At 40.5% G+C, this 23,100-nt stretch overlaps 1 protein-coding gene across 1 annotated transcript in view; it reads left to right on the forward strand.

Annotated features, from left to right (window-relative positions):
- The window catches only part of LOC138665605 (cGMP-dependent protein kinase 2-like), a 340,073-nt gene that overhangs the window by 183,852 nt on the left and 133,121 nt on the right, over positions 1 to 23,100 (forward strand). The window contains exons 9-12 of the mRNA XM_069753231.1: positions 202 to 270; positions 3,426 to 3,527; positions 21,976 to 22,126; positions 22,871 to 23,007. Of these exons, the coding sequence (XP_069609332.1) occupies positions 202 to 270; positions 3,426 to 3,527; positions 21,976 to 22,126; positions 22,871 to 23,007 (459 nt within the window). The remainder of the gene's footprint in view (positions 1 to 201; positions 271 to 3,425; positions 3,528 to 21,975; positions 22,127 to 22,870; positions 23,008 to 23,100) is intronic.

Raw genomic sequence — 23,100 nt, forward strand, 5'->3', positions numbered from 1 at the left:
GAGCCAATCTGGCAAAACTGATAGCATATTCAGAATCAGCACCCCAAAAATACCCCAAATTCATTAAAATATTTTGGACACCAGAAAAAAATTTTTTTTTTGTTGACCTGTGTAATTATTATAATCAGAGGATTGAAAAACATAAAACTTTGGTAATAAGATATCCAATGCCTGATTTCTCACTCTGTTGTTTTACTTAAGTGAGGATGTCCGCTCTGCCAACATCATAGCTGAAGAGGACGACACACAGTGCCTTGTCATTGACAGAGAGTAAGTGTTTCTGTTTCTGATTTGCATAGATTGTCATTTGAGAAACATTTACTGCTACTACATAGGTTTATTTTTGGCTTTTTAAAATTTAAAATAAAAGTGTTTTTCTACTGATTTGTTTTTTTTACTTTTTAAGGGTTTTTTAATGTCTGTTTTGCACATGTATTTTTTTCTGGCATCCTGTAAGTCCCGTAGAGAAGTCTATGGGAAAACTCTAGAAAAACTCAATATGCATTTATTTTCCCTTCCCATCCCCCACCCCCATTTTTTTTGGTTTTTAGTTTTTTCACTGTCGCATTGAAAGTGCTGTAACATTTTTAGTTTTCCTTTTCTCAAACATATTAGGGCTTATTTTCTTCAGGATGAGATGTATTTATCAATTGCACCGTTTGCTGTTGTAAATAACACTTCAGTATCACCTACATGTATGGCAGGATGTGAAAAATAATTAATTTAAATTGTTATTGATCAGAATGATCAATGACCATAAAGGGGATTTTCCATCTCCAAGGTTGTGCTCAGAGGCACAATTTATTGTTAACAACAACCAAAGCTTTACTCGCCCTCCCCATGTCCACCATTGCTTGTTGTGTCTTCAGTTCTGAGGGCCTGTCAACAGCGCTGCAGCCAATCAGTGAGATCAACAGCTGGTGCTGTGTACTCAGACAGAGCAGCGGAGCTCAGTGATTGGCTACATCGCTGTCGACAAGACGTCAGAGCGGAGGAGATTCTGCACTGTACCCTAGGAAGGTGAGTAAAGAACAGTTTGGGTTTTTTTTTACAACAAACTGCAGCTGAGAGCGCGACTTTCCTGAAAATGGAAAAACCACTTTAAAAACAGACATTTCTGCTAATTTCTAAATGGGTTTTGCATGCTACAGATCTCATTTCATTCTGGAAATCAATGGGTGACACAGATCACAGAGTTAAGGAGGCTTGTCCACTACGATAACATTGATATTCTATCCTTAGGATAGATCATCAAGGTCTGATCTGAGGGGTTGCGACACCCAGCACCAAGAACACCTGATCGATATAGCGCAATGCCCGGCTTCCCTGCATGGTGTCCTGTTATCTCTCCATAAAGAGGGATTACTAATCTCCTTGGTCTGTGGCCTCATCTGTGCATGCCGCATTGAGTCATGACAGCATGCCTAGGGCATGGGTGCACACGCTCCCCAATTCTTACATGAGCAGCACGCCCAAATGATAAATTCTCCAAGCAACTGTTAGGAAGCATTTAGCATAATGTGTATTCACCTGCAAAGTTTCTCCCAGCCAATAGCTGGGAGGCGTCTTGTATAAAAAGGCACCCTCCCCTTCTGGGAGGTGCCTGAGCAACCGCCTATAGATCTGTTAGGTGGTTTGATATGCAACTGTATGTTGCCAGTTTCCCCTTCCCTAGCCTGTTAGTGTCTCGTGTCCTGTGTTCCCGTTAGTCAGCCATAGTTAGCTCTTGTTTCCAGCAACTGCTTTGGTGGTGTCCAAATCCGTAAACTGCGTCTGCGGTACCTGTACCCCATGGCTGCATCGGCGGTACCTGTCTGCCACCCTGGGAGTTGAATAACCAGGCCAGAACTTTGAACTTATCCCTATGGCTGTCCAGTCTGCACCGTGTGAATCTGTCCCTGTGGCTGCCCTGTCCAGTGGCCATCCTGTCCGCACAGTGTGAACTTGTTCCAAGTGGTTGTCCTGTCTGAAATTGTCCCAAGAAGGCCATCCTGTTTAAACTTGTCCCAAATGTCCATCCTGCTTTGTCTGAGAATCAGAAGTAACGTCTCTGCCTCTTTGGGGACATCAGCTACTGCCTCACCACAAGAGGCTCCAGCGAACACCAAGGTAGCTGGTTAGTCACACCCCTCCAGAGCAAGTCCGGTCTGTGGCACAGTGGGTCCATGAACCACGTGCGCTACCTAGGAGCGTAACAATCAGCAGGAGTGCCTGGTGTCATACCCCCATCGATAAAACATTTATTAAACATTTATCAATGACTAGTCTTATAATTATTATAGATGACCTATCCTTATCTGTAGGGTTGCGACACCCAGCACCAAGAACAGCTGCTCGGCAGGGATGCTGGTTGTCACACCCCCACCTATCAAACATTGATGACCTATTCCAAAGATAGGGCATCAGTTTTAAAGTAGTGGACCACCTCTTTAACTACTTTGTTTGGTTAAGTTTAGTCTTTGCGTGAATGCCTAAAAAAATGATGAATTATAAGACTATTAATTGATAAATCGTAAGAAAATATCAAGTGTTATATAAGTCTTTTTCTTATCTATGACAAATAATTATCAGAATCAATATATGTCTAATCAAAAAACAACAGCATTTGTATCAAGATACGAATGCTGTGTATAAACAGGCAGTAGCCACAATTTACATCCAATGTCTCATCATGGTTCACAATTGTCTTTTCTTTAAAGGGAACCTGTCACCCCCAATATCGAAGATGAGCTAAGCCCATCAGCATCAGGGGCTTACCTACAGAATTCTGGAATACTGTAGATAAGCCCCCAATGTATCCTGAAAGATGAGAAAAAGAGGTTAGATTATACTCACCCAGGGGCGTTCCCGCTGCGGTCGGCACTGATGGGTGTCGCGGTCTGGGGCCTCCCATCTTCTTATGATGACGTTCTCTTCTTGCATTCACGCTGTGAGTCCGACGCAGGCATACTTTGTCTGCCCTGTTGAGGGCAGAGCAAAGTACTGCAGTGCGCAGGTGCCTGGAAAGGTCAGAGAGGCCTGGAACCTGCGCACTGCAGTACTTTGCTCTGCCCTCAACATGGTAGACAAAGTACGGCTGCGCTGGAGCTGCAGCGTGAAGACAAGAAGAGGACGTCATCCTATGAAGATAGGAGGCCCTGGACCGGACCGCGACGACCATCGGATCGGACCGCCCACCCAGGTGAGTATAATCTAACTTCTTTTTCTCATCTTTCAGGATACATCGGGGGCTTATCTACAGCATTCCAGAATGCTGTAGATAAGCCCCTGATGCCGGTGGGCTTAGCTCATCTTCGATTTTGGATTTTGGGGGTGACAGATTCCCTTTAAAGAGACAAAACACTAGCTTCTGATACTGAGCTCTGTTAAGTTAATAAAGCCTACATAGTTGTAATTTAATTTGTTCATTCATTTTTCACAACCAGCACTTTCAATCAAATGGTTGGAACATACCAGGAGTTACAGACGTACCTGCGGGAATATGTATTCCAGCTTGCTCTCAATGACCATGATAGGAGGAATGCCAGGTAAAACTTGTACACATTCTAGCTATCTCTAAATTCCTGTTTGTCCAGATTTTCACTATCGTGGGTTTGTTTTGTATTCTTGCATCTAATACGATAGTCTATAATTATGTCACATTTATGTCACTGTGAAACATCCTGTATAGATACAGATCTCCAATGAAATCACCTCATAGAAAATGTGTCATACATAAATATTCTATTCTTAGTAAATAAAGCATATCTAAGCACTATGGTACCTTTGACATGGAAACATTTTTTAGATATATTAGTGGCTCCCTTTATTAAATGGCAATAAGTTTCAGTCTGCAATCTTCATTCACTCATTCATTTTCCACCCCATGGGATGCAGTATTCAGTCTGATCTAAGTTTCATGTTTCCCCTGTGTTAGTGTTTCTTATGGTAATATAGACTGGATGTGAAGCCTGTGTGTATCCAGGGTGCTGCTGCCTTCATAAGCTGATCTATCCAACCAACCATCTCCTATTATTAATTTGTTTTCTCCTCTTGTACATTACTTCTTTTGTTATGGCTAGTTTTCTCTGCCCTTCCTGAAACTGTACATGCTTTCTCCTCTCTGTCCACACTATAAGGATCTCTGTGCAACCCATTTCTTTTCTGCTATCTCTAACACTGAGAAAGAGGAGAGCAGAGCAAGAGCTCAACCTGGAGCAGGAACTCTGATGGATATTACAGCAATAAATAGTAAAACTCTTTAAGTGAAAACTATTTAGAAAGTTCCGTATCTTTGCAGTTAAGAAACAAATAAACATTAAACAGAACTTGTCAGCATGATTTTGTAATATACATGTCACAATAGTTTGTACTAAAGGACTTACAGTGAGGTCTGTGGTCAGTAGTAAGAGTGCTTGTAATAGATAAAGGAAACAGAGAAAAGTGTACTTAGGTTACAATCTGAGGTCAGAGTATCAGGAAGGTAGCAGATCAAGGCAAAGGGGTAAGTTAGATGGATGGTCAAAAGGTAAATCCAAGAACATCAATGGAGATCAAGATTTAACTCAGAGCACAGAGCAAACACACACACCACGTGAGCAAAGCTAGAATTGGCAAAAGTTTGACAGTTGTCAGAGTACTAAAGAGCCCTGTAAATACTCAGAACAAATGACACCTGGAGGAGATGCCACAGACCCAGCCAGATAGGATGGTTGAGGTGTCAATCACAATAGTCACACCTCTGCCTCTAATTGGGCGGTAGAGCTGTCACAATCCTGAGAGCTTAGTCATCCCTTGATCTCATAGGGCGGCAGAGCTGTCATTCAGCGCATCCCTAGGGCACCATAAGTTGTGGAATCGTAACAGTATAGTAAAGATATGGCTGTAATGGCACTGTAATACTGATTGATATAATACCATTGGTTAAGAAATCCTTTTTGTTGTTCTTCTGTAATCAGCATTTGAAGTGTTAGGCTATTTAGATTTTGGTGCACAGAGGCCGAACTTTGCACTGGGTCATCTTCTCATTGTCTATGGTTCCTCTAGCCCCTTCGCTACCTCCAGTCTTAAATAATGGGTCACTGCTTTTTTAGTGACTTACTTCCTCTTTTTGAAGAGGAAATTTCAAACAGAGGAGGCAAAAAAACACCAAATTACCAAAAGTATCAATGTAATAAATAATATAGCACCATTACAGCCATGGTTTTACTATACATTACAAAATTGTGCTGACAAGTTCAGTTAAAGAAAACTTGAAAGTGAAGGTGTGTATAGCCTTTAACCCCTTCCAGACATGCGCCACACCTATACTGCTCTGCGAGAGCTGTGTTCCCACAAACAGCAGTATATGTACGTCGCTCAGCGCCTTGGCGATCGGGTGCGGATGTCAGCTCTATGTGAGAGCTGACTCTCTGCAGCAATGCCCATGATCAGAGCTAGCACCGATCACAGGCATTTAACCCATCTGATGTTGCTGTCAGTAGTGACAGCGACATCGAGGAGCATCTGCTCAGGGAATTGGTTGCCTGCATGCTTCCATCAGGACAATGCGATGCAATCGCGCTGCCCTGATGGTCTCCATGGAGACCCCCAGCCAAAACATGGCTGAGGGATCCTCCAGGGAAGGTGACGTTGCAGTGCCTTGCCTGCTCAGAGCAGGACCTAAGATGCCTGATTCCCTGACTGTCAAATGCTGCTCCGATGCAGAAAATGCATTTTTAGTGACATATTGCATTTCATCAAATGATATGCTGTGAGCATGTTGTCCACGAGTTGTTCAAAGTTCAGTGCCCTGCTGTTGCTAAGGAAGTTTAAGGTCACATCTTTAAAGGCTCTCCATGCCACTTGTTGAGCACCTTACAAAAGGCCATCAAAGCTACTGTCATTCATTATATCTCTGATCTGTGGGCCAACAAAAATACCTTCTTTAATCTTTGCATCACTTATTCTTGGAAATTTCTGTCGCAAGTAAGAAAAGGCTTCCGATTCTTTTTTTCACTGCTTTGACAAAATTCTTCATAAGCCCAAGTTTAATATGCAAAGGAGGGATAAATACCTTGCTGGATCAACAAGAGGATTACGTTGAACATTCTTCTGTCCATCATCCAGGTTTTCGCGGAGTGGCCAGTCCTTTCTGAAATAGTGCATTTCTCGTGCACAACTCACAAATAAAACAACAATACTTGGTACGGTATATCGAAGCTGCAGTCCAAGAAGAAGTGCAACAACTTTTAGATCACCACATATGTTCCAGTTCTAATTTCTATAATTAATGTGGGTCAACAGTAACTCCATATTCTCATATGTTTCTTTCATGTGTACGACATGTCCAACAGGTATAGAAGGATAGATATTTCCGTTGTGTAGTAAAACAGCCTTCAGACTTAAAACTGATGAGTCAATGAACAGTCGTCATTCCTTCGGGTCATGTTCGCATCCAAGAGCACCAAACAACCCCAAGACGTCAATGCAAAAGGGTAAACTGTCAACATGGTTGGAAAATTGATTAAGGTCTTCTTGACTACTGCGAAAAACAGAAACTCTTGTTCTTGGTAATAAGAGATTCCGTTCTTGTAGCCTTGATCCCAATAATTCTGCCTGCCTCTTTGACAATTTCAAATCTCTGACCAAGTCACGCAGATCAGCTTGACTGAGCAGATGTGGATTAGATGTAGAAGGCTCAAAGTCTGGGTCTGCAGCAGTTTCATTTTCCACTGACATTGTTAGTTCATCTTTGTCATCCTCCATTGTCCATACTTTGGGCGGCTTTGGAACACGAAGACTCATCATGTGGCACTGGTCTTTAGGCTGAAGGAAGATTAGGATATTCTATTGATTTCTTGTTTTTTGCTGAATATCCTGTTACATTTGTAAGGCAGAAGTAGCAATCTGTTACATGATCTCTCTGCTCACTCCATATCATTGGGACAGCGAATGGCATTGAAGATCGTGATCCATTCAGCCATGCTCTAAGGCTTCTAGATCAAGATGCACAGAATATGAGTTGCCCACTGTTTGTCCCAATCTCCAATTGAACATTCAAAGTATAGTGCATATGTTTTCTTAACAAGTGGAGTCATTTCCTTCTTTTGTGCTTTCATTGTATATTCTCCGCTTATGTAGCAGAAATTATCACTGCTGTTGAGACACCAACGCGACATTTCAAAATAAATCTTCAGTTTTTACAATGAAAAGTATTCAGGCGAATCTCATATATGATAGTAACTAGATGGAGGCCCGATGATAGTAACTAGATGGAGGCCTGATGCTATCGTATCGGGAGGGCAGTAATGTCACGATGAGGGCAGGCTTTGCAGCGTTGAGAATCTCTCCCCCCCCATGTGCTCACCCACCTATCCACGCTCTCATTCCCCATGTGCTGACTTCTCCCGTCTGTGCTCTCTTGAGATTTCAGAGGATACATTTTGTGAGGTAAAATATTGTTTAAAAACAGTCAGTGAAATATTTTACCTCACAAAATGAATTCCTAGTGATCCCCTGCTGTAATGTCAGTATTATCTTTTGATTCCTCCCCTGCCCAGGAGTTGTGGTTTGCTCCGTACACAGTCAGCCTAATGATTCAATGCGCCTGAACGGAATTCGCATAATAAGTGCTTGCAAATGTGTAGATCAGCGATTTATGTTATTTCAGTGGAAAGTTCTGAATATACTGTTTTAGAAAAAGTTCATATATGAGTTTTTAGAATTATAACAGAATATTTTAATGTTTCGCATCATTTCTGAAAAACCTTACGTGATAGGAAAAATCTGAAGTCAGTTCTGCAATCAGCAAGAAAAAATCTATCAGGAACACTCAAAACTGCCTCAGGGACAAAACCTTTGTAACACAGTGATACACATCTAGATACGTTTCCTAAGGGGTCTAGTTTCCAAAATGGTTCCACTGTTTAGTGACATGAGGGGATCTCCAAACATGACACGGTGTTCGCTAATTATGCCAGCAAATATTACATTAAAAAGTGAAATGACGCTCCTTCCCTTCTGAGCCCTGCCGTGTGCCCAAACAGTGGTTTTCCCCCACATGTGGGGTATCAGCAAGCTCAGGAGAAATTGCACAACTAATAGTATGGTCCATTTTCTCCTGATACCTTTGCGAAAGTAAAAAAAAAAAAAAAGAAAATTTTTGTGAAAGAAAATTGTTATTTTTTCCTTCCATATTCCTTTAATTCCTGTGAAGCACCTGAAGGGTTAAACAAACTTATTGAATACGTTTTTGAGTACCTTGAGGGGTGAAGTTATTATAATGTTATCAAGTTGGGGTATTTTCTGTCATATAGACCCCTCAATGTTACTTCAAATGTGAAGTGTCCAAAAGAAAATGGTTTTGCAAATTTTGTTGTAAAAATGAGAAATCGCTGGTCAAATTTTAATCCTTATTACTTCCTAGCAAAAAAATTATGCTTCAAAAATTGTGCTGATGTAAAGTAGACATGAGGGAAATGTTATTTATTAACTATTTTGTGTGATATGACTCTCTGATTTAAGGGCATAAAAATAAAATGTTGAAAATTGCAAAAATTTCTACATTTTCGCCAAATTTCTGATTTTTTCCACAAATAAATGCAAGTTATATCAAAGAATTTTGATCACTGTCATAAAGTACAATATGTCATGAGAAAACAATCTCAGAATCAGTGGGATATATTAACCCTGCTGTTCTGTTGGTCAAAAATGACCGACTTTGAACTTCAATATTCTTTAAAATATTCAAGATGCGGCTCTGAAACCCGTGGCCGACCGACCCATCCTCATTTAAGTCAATCAACCACAAGTTTCAGAACCGCATCTTGAACACCCCAAAAAATACCAAAGTTCAAAATAGGTCTCCCCAGACCGAACAGAACAGCAGGGTTAAAGCATTCCAGAGTTATGACCTCATAAATTGACAGTGGTAAGAATTGTAAAAATTAAGGTGGTCAGGAAGGTGAAAACAGGCTTCGGGGTGAAGGGGTTAATTCATGTTTAAATTTTTTTTTAACCTTTTTTGCTTTTAATAAATCCGTTCTAAAATCGTAGCACTGAAAGCACGCCTGCCAAAAGGAAATTAACTTTATTCTTCGCGGCAGCCTCTGACATTCAATCACAGAGGTTTCAGTCACTTCTGAATACTTAGTTAATGGTGGCTGTAACCAAGGTCCGGACACTGACTGACAGCAGTGTATTAGTGCAGAGCCGGCTGTCAGTCAGTGTCGGGCCCTGGTTACAGCGGACTCTCACTTTGTACTGAGCAGTGATTGGAGCCTCACCGGTCGTGCCTCATTTGCTCAAAACCCGATGCTGCTTGGGAGGGGAGGATAAAGTTAATTTCCTCCCAGTAGCCAGCCTTGCACTGTGGCTGCTTCCTGGCTTTAGTAAGCTATTAATCTGCAGAATAACCCCGTATCTGCAGTGCAATAGCTTTTATATATGACAGGTTCTCTTTAAGTGATACTGTGTTTATTAATATGTGAAGACAGAATGAAACATGTTCTCCAGGTCAGACGATGTAGAGCTTGTGTCTGTTTTATAACCGGTTTTCACCAAAGAGACATTAATCATAATACATGCTCAATATGTTCAAAATTTCACCTTGACTTAAGTGGATGAAAGTTATTTAATTGGAAAAAAACAAGTACAGTATATGGCCAGGTGTGGAGGCACTGCCATTGACACTATGTTGTCTAGTACAGTTTGACAAATGGGTATTTAGCTTTGCCAGAAAAATAGTTATTTCACAAGCAAAAGCATATGGTATTGATACGTCTACAAGGCCCAATGACTACATGTCTGCCTTCTCCTGTTGTAACAGATTGGCTACCTGAAATATTTTGTATTTATTAAATTATTTCAGACATACTCTACGTAGCAAGAGTGGCTACATTTTAAATCTAAATACCTGGGACTGATTCCTTTCATATCAACTGCAAACTCCAGCAGGTCTCTGACTTTTTTACATCAACTTAATTTAATTCTTTGTACTATGGAGAATCTTTTCAATTGTTGGAGGGTTTCTTTCACGCACAGTCCATTTCAAATCCCCTTCCAACATTTCAGTAGGATTTCGATCTAGATTTGATTTGACTATACAATCCAATGTGTCTTTAAGGCTATGTTCACACGTTTCAGATTTTTCCGCACCTTTTTTAAAAAATCCGCAGGTAAAACGCACTGCGGATTACCTGCAGATTTGCCGTGGATTTCGTGTGTTTTTTGTGCAGATTTCGCCTGCGGTTTTACACCTGCGGATTCCTATTGAGGAGCAGGTGTAAAACGGAATCCGCACAAAAAATTGACGTGCTGCGGAAAATACAATGCAGCGTTTCCTCGCTATATTTTCTGCACCATGTGCACAGCGGATTTTGTTTTCCATAGGTTTACATGGTACTGTAAACCGGATGGAAAACTGCTCCGAAATCCACAGCATCCAATCCGCTGAGAATCCGCAACGTGTGCACATAGCCTTATTCATTTTGGTGTTCCATATTGGATTTAAGAAGATGTTTAAAATGTCTACTTTCATCTGAAATTCAGTTAGAATGTCTTGAAAAAAGCTTTACTTAGAAATATTTTATGATGATAGACTTATCTCGTTGCATAGAAGAAACTGAGTTCCAAATTGCTACATTAGGTTTACTTTTTGTTCCTCTAAGGCCTATTCATGTCGTGTTTGTGTTTATTTTTGACATATTAACCAGTATATGCTCCAGATGACTAAGATGAATAGTTCCATACAGTTCCATTTACATGTTGTATGCCGAAAGAACGTCATGTTGACACATGCCGATATTCATAAGCGTTTCTTTTCTTCATTTTGTTGAAATGTTGATGGCTATGCATCTTAGAAAAAACATAGAGATGTAGCTTTCATCAAATACTTCACAGGTTGTTTTGTTCATTTGTTGCACCAAAGATTCGTAATTTGCTGTTGTTCTAATATAAGGAAAATGGGTGCACATGCCAAGCAAATAGCGTTAATGCACTAAGTAAATGCAGTAGCATGTGTCACAGGTCAAGGTCATTCTGGCTACATCTGTATACCACCCTGTACACCTCTATTTCTAATCAGAGCTTTGATTATACAACTATCAAATATAAGTCAGATGCCCCAAACACAATGTGAATACAGCCTTATGTGTATACACTACCTAATTCAATTTTTCTATAGCGAAGTGGTTAATGAACTTTCAGCTAAATCCTATTCTCTGCCATGTGGATGATTGCTTTCGACAATACACATTTGAAATTGAGTTAAATGGACAAAAGCTGGCTTTTCAATTGCCGCCAACAAATTTTCATTTCTATCGCCGGCCATAATGTTCAGAGCGATTTAATGTGTCTTTATGAACAACATTAAAAATTCATCGCTCAATACCCTGCGTCCAGTTACATGGCAACAACCTCCATCTCTTTCTTTCTTTAATGCATTAATAAGTGCTCCTTCAGAGGAAGCAGATTGTGCTAAATTGCCACATGAGTGAATTGTTTATTACCTGACACAGAGGTTTTGTTGGATTTCATGAGCAATATTACTGAAGTGCAGATAATTCAAGGGAAAAAAACTTAGATCATCATTATAATAATTAGCGATTACAACTAAGTGAAATTCATCCAAGATGTCTGCATACAGTTTATTAGAGGACATGAGCTCACGCTATGAGATGTGGGCTGCTATCAGTAAAGTTGTGACTTTTGTCAGGGGCTCACTCTCACCTGTCAGCTATTGTTTGTCACCTAGTGGTTATCCCATAGGATTTGAATAGGGGCCCTATTAAAAATGTGCAAAGTATGACTCATTTATTTTAAAAATAAGTATAACTTTACAAGACTCTATCTGTATTCTATTTCCCCTTCCTACGGGTACGTGCCAAGTAAATGGTATGGATGTCACATATCCACGTTAGTGGAAAAGAGATTATATAATCCGCAATGTCCAATGGGCTGAAGATGGAAGATAGGGCAAAGGACCAAAAGGACTCATATTTTTTATGTATGAGGCTATAAAAATTATAGAACCACCTTATTCAGTACGGAATCAGCCCATGGCTTCCAAACAGTCTCTTCAGAAAGGAAAAGGACTTGATTTGCAAAAAATCAATATCGACCCCTTAAAAAGCATTGGAACATGCCTTAGGATAAAAATAACAAAAGATTGACTGGCACATCCAAGCTAGTGTCAATAGGTGCATACTAGGAGCAGCCACCTCCATATACAAAATATACAAAAAAAGTTGCTCTATCTCATGCTAAAGCATGTCAGTGTGAAATATATGAAACATGAATAGCAATACGGCTTCTGAATACTAGGGAAAAAATGAGACGTTTAGCACATAATTTGGCCAATTCATGCCTGCCTATCAACCAATGTCAAGATGGTCTCAAAACTGATGGGTCCCTAGATATCTAATATTAATAGCTCTATTAGGCTGAAGTCTGAATTCCTTGGTGAATGTGAACACCTCTCTCAGTAAAGCCTATATTTATGGGTTGGTAGGATCCTGCTGTAATTAAAACCACCACATGTTGTAGGGCGGAGTGCTTGCTCGGTCAGAGAACTAACATACAAATAACAAAAGACTTAGGATAAGGGCTTTTTTCCATTTGCGAGAAACACGTCCGTGTCTCACATGTGAAAACCAAGCTGTGGCGCCGGCACTCAAGAGCGGAGCGTGCGGCTCCATGTGTTGGTATAGGGCCGCATGCTCCGCTCCCAAGTGCCGGCGCCACAGCTTGGTTTTCACATGCGAGACATGGACGTGTTTCTCGCAAATGGAAAAGAGGCCTAAGAAGCAAAACCAGACACACTACATTCAAACTCTTGTTTCAGGGTGTTTGCTCCCCATCAGTGCAAAGAAAGAAGTCTGATTCCGCTTGGTGAGAGGCCTTTGACAGGGAATTTAAGGGGTAACGTTTCTCTTTGTGGAGTGTGCCATGTCAGAAGACTAATCAGCCATGCAATGCTCCTTTGGGAATACAAATTCCCAGAGGAATATTGCATGGCCTATAAGTCCCTGCATGCACCGTGGCACACTCCACAAGGAGAAACATCCCAAAAAAATGAATATCCTGCGACGTGTTCTAATAATAATTCTTTATTCCTGAATCTTTCTATAATGGCAGATTAAATTGTGAATCGTTATGTCAATGATAAAATATTCTTATTTGGAAAAGTAGTTTCATGACTCCCATAGAGTGCTTAATCCTCCGGTCCTTAAATTACATCTGGAGAAGCAATCTCTGCTTTCATGGCCACAGACATCCTCACACTCCAAGAACCAATTAATCATAACAGTTTCTTATCACTGCCCATTCACACCTTCTGGAAAACCATCAGAACTCCTTATTTCTAATTACAGTCTTGGCCGCTGTGTGATATGTCATATTAATACTGACTGAATGTAAAACCTTTCTTATTTTCTTTCAATTGAATTTTAGACTATTTGCTAAATGCTAATTTCTACATAAAAGGAAAAGTTCCCAATAGCTTTGAACGTGTAAAAAAACACAATCCATACCATTTTTGCTAATATTGGCTGGGGGTTTAATATTATCATCTCAGACGTCTTTGGAGGATTATACTGCCAGTAACAGCTGTTCTGTACTTCAGTATCTCTGTTAATAACGCATCATATACTGTGACATGTAGTGTTCCTATAAGGACCCCCTCGGAGCTATAATATGAAGACATTTATATTCCTGTCATGTGCTGTGCTTCATTTCACATCTAGCACATTTTGTATTGGAAATGGCATCCTAGATGTTTTACACTGGGGGATTACGCTTAATATCTTATGCAGTACAGAGGGGTGCTCCAGGTCATAATTATCCAGGGGTCCACAAATCTAAAAAGGAACCTGTCAGCAGGATAGTGCATAGCAACTTACACACAGTGTCAGATCGGTGCCGTTATAATGAATAAAATGATACCTTGGTTGATGTAATCCATCTTGTGGTTGTTCGTTAATCTTTATTTTCAGTTTTGTGTTAATGAGATTCTCGTGCCCTAAGGCGGGGTTGGTGTATGTGGTGTCTGATAATATATTCATAATGCAGACTGCTGACAGGTCACTGATCCCTCACTGACCTGCCCCCTAGTTTACATATTGAATATCTGTACATACGTAAAAAAAACTTTCTGCAGGCTGGTGCCAGCCGTGGCACCTGCTCTGCGGCAAAATCGCATGGTTAGTGTTGTCAGTAATACCTCTTATTCAAGTTATTTAGCTAGAGGAAAGAAAAAAAAACTCAATTTGAAAATGGCGCCCGCCTATTGTAAGGTGACATTAACCCGACTTAGTAATGGAGAAGTGTCAATGAGACACCTCTCCATTACTAATCCTATAGTTGTTAAAGGGTTAATAAAACACCACACAGTAAGAATAAAGCATTTTAATGAAATAAAACAATAAACACAGTGTTGCCATCTTTATTAGTCAGCCAATCCAAGCAAAGCCCTCGATCTCCTGTAAAAAAAATAAATAGAAAAACAACAATATACCTATACCTGACAAGCGTACAGTCAGTCCCATGCCGTAATCCATGTCTGGGGAATGTACAGTTTACAACCGGGAGCGGTGCTAATGCGACCGCCCTCAGCTGTAAATTTCTGGGGAATGAATGAGAAGCAGCGAGCACAGACTCAGTGACGTCACCGCTAGTTACTGGGCTAGGGGGGCCCATATCCATGGCCTCTTATCAGCCTGAGAATAGCAGCCCGCACCTGTGCGTTTTGCCGGGTTGACTGAAAAACATAGGGGTGACCCTACGTCGGGTTTTTCTTTTATTCATTCTCCCCTACTCGCGCTGCTGTCGGAAGAGCATTGGAGAAGGGATGACAGCTTGTTTCAGCACCACACGCAGGGGAACAGCGCTTACTGTAGCACTGCTTTCCCGGCAGCTGTCCTTGTGGTACTGATGTAGCACACGGTTGCCACACATGTGACGCACGTAGTACACAGAAGTACACACGGACACTGATATCACGCATGTGAAACCGGCCTAAAACGTACTATTGGCACATAAAACATGCGATTTTGCTGCAGAGCAGGTGCCATGGCTGGCACCTGCCTGCTGAAAGTTTTTTTTTTTTTTTCTTAGATACAGATATTCATTATGCAAATAAGGAAACTAGGGGGCGAGTCACTGAGGGAGCAATGACCTGTCAGTAGTCTGCATTATGAATATCTAATCAGACAACCATATACACCAACCCCGCCTTATGGCTCAAGAATCTCATTAACACAAAACTGAAAATAAAGAAAACAACCACAAGACGATTTCATCAACCAAGGTATCATTTTAATCAGTATAACAGCACCGACCTGACACTGTCTGTAGGTTACTGTGCACAACCCTGCTGACAAGTTCCCTTTAAGGATCTTCAAGGTGGGCATAATGTTGTGCATTTATATAACTTCCTTTTTTTTAATACTTGAGATAAAAAATATATTATTAAAAATTCTTTAGTTTTAAGCAATCTATACTCATCCAGCTTTTATTATTAAACGGATCTGTCTCTATGTGAGTCAGAACCGAAAATGATGATTGTAACATTTACTTTTTTGTCCATAACCTTATCCTTCATTTCAGCCTACGCACAGCTATGGGCAATGGGGCAGGGAGAGGTATGGTCAGAAAATAGATTTTTCTTGCTGCGGCTCCACTTGTAAATTAGCTCCTTCTGAGGCCTCATTCACATTTCTGTGTTTAAATACTTATGTGAAAAAAAAGGTATTGGAGTCAGTGCTTTGGATCAGTGTTTGGTCCATATGTCTGTTTTTATAATTAGTGTGTTTCATGCATGGATAAGTAAATTACAAATCTTCTCCTATCCTTTGCATTGTTAATACAGACAGTGCATAAATGGCATACAGATGCTGTATGTGTTCTTCACAGACCCATAGACTTGTATTAGTGCTTATCATCCATCATGCCAGAAAAAAAATGGACATGTGAATAGCACTGGTAGTGTTGTGTGAGTGAAATAAAAATGGATAGAACACAGATGTCGGAAAGAGGCCTAATAGAGCTAATCCATAGATGGCTCCTTGCAGGGGAGTAACTATTAGGCCGGGATCACACCACACCAGAGAAAAATACGGACAAGTGAGAGGCGCAAAAACAACGCATTGCACTCAGACCAATGCTTCTCTATGGGGCAGCTTCCATTAGCCGTATATTTCTCGGCCGCATTTAACGGGCTGAGAAAATCGCAGCATGCTGCGTTTGTCAGCGTATTCCTCCAAAAATATGCCAATGCGAGTCTATGGGGGCGAGAAAAATACGGATTACACACGGACCACACATCTGCCTTGCGAGAAATATGCACCAGTGTCCTATAGAAAAGCTGGTAATTCAGTGCGGTGTACAGTAAAATCACACTGACAGGTTAGAATAGAATAGATAAAGTAAATGTCTACACATGAACTAGGTATATATACTGTATAAATGTCAGTGAGACATATATATATGAAACAAGCCAAGATACAGAGACTGTGCGGCACCAGGTAAGTAAATCTTCACAGGCAATTCAGCAAGCTGAGGCATACAGACTTTTAACACTTAGCCAGATGAAGGCATTCAGGGGTGGTGCACACCAAACAGTGGATCAGAGACTTCACTTGCAGTGATATATGTAAAAAGCAATGCGGCACTCACCCCAACGATGCTGTTGCAGAAAAATCCTTTATTCGCTGAAATCAGCGCTCAGGTACACATGGAGAGGCGGCGGGGAATGAACATGAGAGGGTGCGGGGAAACAGGGCTAGATAGCATAAAAGCCGGTAATTCAATTGCCAGCTTTTGCTAAATCCTACCAAAACTGACAGGATATGAGACATGGTTTACATACAATAAACCATTTCATATCCGTTAGATTTTTACATATTTCTCACTAATAATGTTAGTAGTGTGTATGTGTGCAAAATCTGGGAGCTCTAGGTGTTAAAATAAAGGGTTAAATCACGGAAAAAACTGGCGTGGGCTCCCGCGCAATTTTCTCCGCCAGAGTGGGAAAGCAAGTGACTGAGGGCAGATATTAATAGCTTAGAGAGGGACCATGGTTATTGGTATCCTCTGGCTAAAAACATCTGCCCCCAGCCACCCCGGAAAAGGCACATCTGTAAGATGCCCCTATTCTAGCACTTAGCCACTCTCTTCCCACTCCCGTGTAGCGGTGGGATATGGGGTAATAAGGGGTTAATGTCACCTTGCTATTGTAAGGTGACATTAAGCCTGGTTAATAATGGAGAGGAGTCAATAAGACACCTAGCCATTATTAATCCAATAGTAGGAAAGGGTTAAAAATACACACACACATTAAGAATAAAGTATTTTAATGAAAGAAAGAAAGACACAGGGTTTTATTATCTTTACCGTACGCTCAATCCAACTGAAGACCCTCGTTCTCCTGTAAAAAATTCCAAAGTAAAAAAGCAACAATATCCCATACCTGTCCACCGTACAGTCATCTCACATGCTGTAAATCTATCTGAAGGGGTTAAATACAGTTACAACCAGGAGCGCTGCTAATGCAGCCACTCCCGGCTGTAAAAGACAGGGGAATGAATGAAATGAAGGTAACAGAGCTTCGGTGACTAGCGGTGCTGTCACAGAAGCTGCGCCCCTGGGCTGGGGTGGCTGGGGGCAGACGTTTTTAGACGGAGGGACCAATAACCATGGTCCCACTCCAGGCTATTAATATCTGCCCTTAGTCACTGGCTTTCCCATCTGGTGGAGAAAATTGTGCGGGAGCCCACGCCAGTTTTTTCCGTGATTTAACCCTTTATTTTAACATCTAGAGTTCCCAAATTTTGCACACACACACTACTAACATTATTAGACAGGAATATGTAATAATATAAGGGATATGAAATGGTTTACTGTATGTAAACCATATCTCATATCCTGTCAGGTTTGATAAGGAGATAGCAAATGCCGGCAATTGAATTACCGGCTTTTCTGTTATCTAGCTCTGTATGAAATATAAATATATATATATAGACTGTATATATGTTTTCACGAACATTTGAGCCCATAGATCCATTATATGTCCATTTTGCAAGCTGGCGAGAAAATCTCACCGTACGGATGCCATACGGATGACACACGGATATGTTTTGGAGAAAAAATCGCATCCTCGCATTGAATACGTATCACTGTTCAGGAACTTTTTTTGCGTATCTCGGCCATAAAAAACGGACCATATTTTTATACGATAGGTTTGACCCCGGTCTAAGTGGTACAGGAGCTGCAATCACACCTGGGCCCTTGAACCTAGAGGGCCCGAAGCGTCCCTTTGGCCCATTTGAAAAGACCATTACTATTAAAAGCTTGCAATAACTGGTGACCCCATTGGATCAAGTTTTAAGTTATACCACTGGTTTCTTGTCATGGTTTCCGAGCAGTATCTGCTACAATAACTGGTGCATTACTTGTTGTTGTTTTTTTTTATTACAATGCGGATTTTAAATGCAAATGGTAAAACTCCACAACACAGATTGCCTATTGTAATCAGTAGGACATAGATTTTATGTGGAATACACAAGGATTTTGGTGTGGAAAACTTAGTAAAAAAAATACAATTGTGCAAATATACCCCTAGTGTGTGATAGTTGATATGATGCATTGTGCTCAGATGCATTGAAAAAAAAGGTTACTGATATGTTAGTAAATTAGCTTGTGCACAGGTACGGACTGGGGACGAAATTCAGCCCTGGCATTTGAAATCACACAGGCCCATGGTGTCACCGTCCCCAATAACCAGTTGGGATATATAACTAATATTACCCTGGATGAGGGAAAGGAAGATTTACTACAAGACCAATATTTGTAATGATACCCACGGCATGCTGAGGTAAGTGACAGAGTGATCGGCTTTGTGCTCCGTCACAACTGTTAACAGTATGGGTGTCTTGAGAACATTGATTCTGTTAACAACGTAGCACACAAGGCAGCCTATAACCAGACAGGCCCTTCTGGCATTTGCCAGAATTGCCAAATGGCCAGTCCGGCCCTGCTTGGGCAGATACATTTCAATATGTGTGGAGTAGAATGATTGAAAATCAGACGAATGAAACACATTTTGCTTCAGGCTTCCCTAATGGCCTAGAAAAATCCTACTGCCAAGCACAGATTGCCTGCTGACATGTATTGAATGATCAGTCTGATTACCTGCTACCTCTTCACGTGCCTTAAATACCTTACTAATTTGTATTTACCAGTGTACACAAGCCTTTGCTTACTATTTGAATTTTATCACAGATGTGCCCTTTGGCACACATCCTGGATAGCTACAGTGGGTATGGAGGACTCTTTTACATTTTTCACTCTTTGTTTCATTGCAACCATTTGGAAAATTCAAAAAAGTTAATTTTTTTCATTAATGTACACTCTGCACCCCATCTTGACTGAAAAAAACCTCAAAATATAGAAATTTTTAGCAAATTTATTAAAAAAGAAAAACTGAAATATCACAAATATCACATGGTCATAACAGCATTCAGACCCTTTGCTCAGTATTGAGTAGACGCACCCTTTTGAGCTAGTACAGCCTTGAGTCTTCTTGGGAATGATGCAAACAGTTTTTCACACCTGGATTTGGGGATCCTTTGTCATTTTTCCATGCAGATCCTCTCCAGTTCCGTCAGGGTAGATGATGAACATTGGTGGACAGCAATTTTCAGATCTCATCGGAGATGCTCAATTGGGTCTATGTCAGGGCTCTGTCTGGGACAGTCAAGAATGGTCACAGAGTTGTTCTGAAGCCACTCCTTTGTTATTTTAGCTGTGTACTTAGGGTCTTTGTCTTGTTGGAAGGTGAACCTTTGGCCAAGTCTGAGGTCCAGAGAACTCTGGAAGAGGTTTTTATCCAGAATATATCTGTACTTGGTCGAATTCTTGTTTCTTTCAATGGCAACCAGTCATCCTGTCCCTGCAGCTGAAAAACACCCTCATAGTATAATGCTGCCACCACCATGTTTCACTGTTGGGATTGGGCAGGTGATGAGCAGTGATGGGTTTTCTCCACACATACCGCTTAGCATTATCACCACAAAGGTCTATCTTAGTCTTAGCATACCAGAGAATCTTATTTCTCATAGTCTGGGAGTCCTTCATGTGTTTTTTAGCAAACTCTATGCAGGATTTTATATGTCTTGCCCTGAGAAGAGGCTTCCATTGGGCCACTCTGCCATAAATTCCTGAGTAGTGGTGAGCTGCAGTGATAGTTGACTTTTTGGAACTTTCTCCCATCTCCCTACTGCAACTGTGGAGCTCAGCCACAGTGATATTGGGGTTCTTCTTTACCTCTCTCACCGAGGCTTTTCTCTCACGGTTACTCAGTTTGGCTGGACGCCCAGGTCTAGGAAGACTTCAGGTGGTCCCAAACTTCTTCCATTTAAGAACTATGTTGGCCTAGAGTACTGCCAAAATTCTTTTGTAACCTTGGCCAGATCTGTGCCTTGCCACAGTTCTGTCTCTGAGCTACTGAGCAAAGGTTCCTTTGACCTCATGATTCTCATTTGGTTTGACATGCACTGTGAGCTGTGAGGTCTTATATAGACAGGTGTGCGCCTTTCCAAATGAAGTCCTATCAGTTTAATTAAACACAGCTGGACTCCAATGAAGGTGTAGAACCATCTCAAGGAGGATCACAAGGAAATGGACAGGAAGTGACTTAAATATGAGTGTCTGAGCAAAGGTTCTGAATACTTATGACCATGTGATATTTCAGTTTTTATTTCTTAATAAATGTGCAAAAATGTCTACACTTCTGTTTGTTTTCAGTCAAGATGGTGTGCAGAGTGTACATTAATGAAAAAAAATAAGCTTTTTTGAATTTACCAAATGGCTGCAATGAAACAAAGAGTGAAAAATTTAAAGGGATCTGAATACATTCCGTACCCACTGTATATATATATATATATATATATATATATATATATATATATATAATTTTGGCACCACTACCAAAAAAAAGCGGGTGCAATAAAATCTGTAAAGTAGAAAATCAGAAAAAAACAGGCAGCACTCCAAAAATCAAAATGAAAACCGTGGCTTTACTGATCCATTAGCTATATACACTGTAGTTATCCTTCAATGTTTCAGACTGCACTAAAATAAAATAAATAATACTCGCCCTCATCCACCCTCCACAGATCCTGTACCGTCACTTACCCAAATCTTGCTGGCATCTACTTATGTGGTCCATATCTAGACACAGTAAAATAAAACAAGAAATTGCATCTTTAAAAGGAGTAAATGAGCGGGCGTACAGTATGTGGTAGTTTCTTCTGATGAGTCAACGTGGGCTTAAAAGTAGATTCCCGCTGAGACAGAGTAGGCACAGAAATTAAACCTGTGAAAATGAGTATTACTATTTTGAAAAATAATTTTTATTCTTTGAAAACTGTAATTAATCTAATTCACTTTTAAGCAATGCCACAAAATCGAAAATTCTAAGTGTTTCTTTGGTGCAATATGTAATATATCTTTAAGTCCAGTGCGCTATGACACATTTTTCGTGTACAAGGGCTATCTGTGTTTTTCTGAGATTGCTCCGAGGGTCAGATTAATCACTGCAATGCAAGTCTATGGTTTTGTGAAAAAACATACCACTCAGAATCCAATCAAACTAATTTCTAATGAAAACTCAAATGACACTTGGGTGAAACTCAGCATTTTTCTCATGCGTGAAAAAATGATGTGCAAATGAATCCTTATACGGTAATTGTAGTTTTCACATGTACTATGGGTTTCTCCTCTAGAACTACAACAAAAGCTCAAGGCAAAACCTTACTGATTTCTGAAAATATAGAAATGTCTTTGCAAATTATTTCAATTCCCTTTGCAGTTTACATCCATTTTTTAATTAGCATTATTCAATTACTGGATGTGTAGTTTTGAAGCTATAGTTAATAGTCAGAAAATGATCTGAATAAAGAGAATATAATAGATCTATAGAAAATTATTCCCAGGATAAATAATTGTTTTCTTTTGTAGAAGAAAGAGTCTTCACCATTCAATTTCTCGAGACAACTCAGAGGTCAACCAGCTAAGAGAGCTAGTATCCCGGTTCTCCAGCACTTCTCCATTCCGATACTTGGATGTCATCACAACTCTTGGCACCGGAGGATTTGGTCGTGTTGAGCTGGTAAGATTAGCTGTCAGACTATGGAATTAGTAGAGTTTATATAGAGATGTGTGGGCGCAACTGGCCCACTGGAGTTGATTTGCAAGGCCGGATTAGAGGTGTTGGGATTAATGAGCGTGAAGAATCAAGAGACAGCATACATGTAATAGTGTTCAGCTAGATATTTCGCTTTAATGGAATGCGGGTGGGGGGTTATATACACTGCTGAACAGAGAGGGCTTTATGCCAAGAAGCAAGCAATGGGGACTGAGAAGACAAAATGGACCTTGATTTCCTACAGAGGCTTATATCAATGTGAGATTATTGTGATAACATTATAAGGCTTTTGTTCTATGGTAGAATAAATCAATGTCAGGGTCAGACTGGAGCATAGGACAAGGTAAAAGCTTTGCCTCGGGTGGCATTGTTCTGTTTTCTCTGTTGGGAAGCAATTTGGTGTATTTCTCTTAGCTAGAAAGCAAAGCCGTGATAAGCTGGAGAGCTACACAACGTTGTGTCAAAGCCTGGACACAAACTAAATTGTATGCAAACAACCAGTGCATGCGTTTCCCATATAGATAGTACATATTAAGTAGTGCCAGATCAAAACTTTTGGTCCTTTATTAGACTGAGTTGTTTAAATCAGAACGTTTGTGTGGTGCATCCATGCATTTGATACGTCCATAGTTTACCCGTTCTGGTTGTCCTACAGCTAAATATTTATTATGTGTAGCACAATCTTGAACACGTGTGTTTCACTTTCAGGTAAAGCTAAAGGACGAGGATATGACTTTTGCTCTGAAGTGCATTAAGAAGAAGCACATTGTAGACACACATCAACAAGAACATGTGTACTGGGAGAAGAATATATTGCAGCAGATCAACTGCCCCTTCATCATCAGGTGAGATCAGAATGCTTTGCTATACTTCAGACCCCGGCAATGCATTTCAATATATGTGACTGCTATACTGTAAGCATCAGTGTGCGTCTGTAC

The sequence above is a fragment of the Ranitomeya imitator genome, chromosome 2 (genome assembly GCF_032444005.1).
Source record: "Ranitomeya imitator isolate aRanImi1 chromosome 2, aRanImi1.pri, whole genome shotgun sequence".
NCBI lineage: Eukaryota > Metazoa > Chordata > Amphibia > Anura > Dendrobatidae > Ranitomeya > Ranitomeya imitator.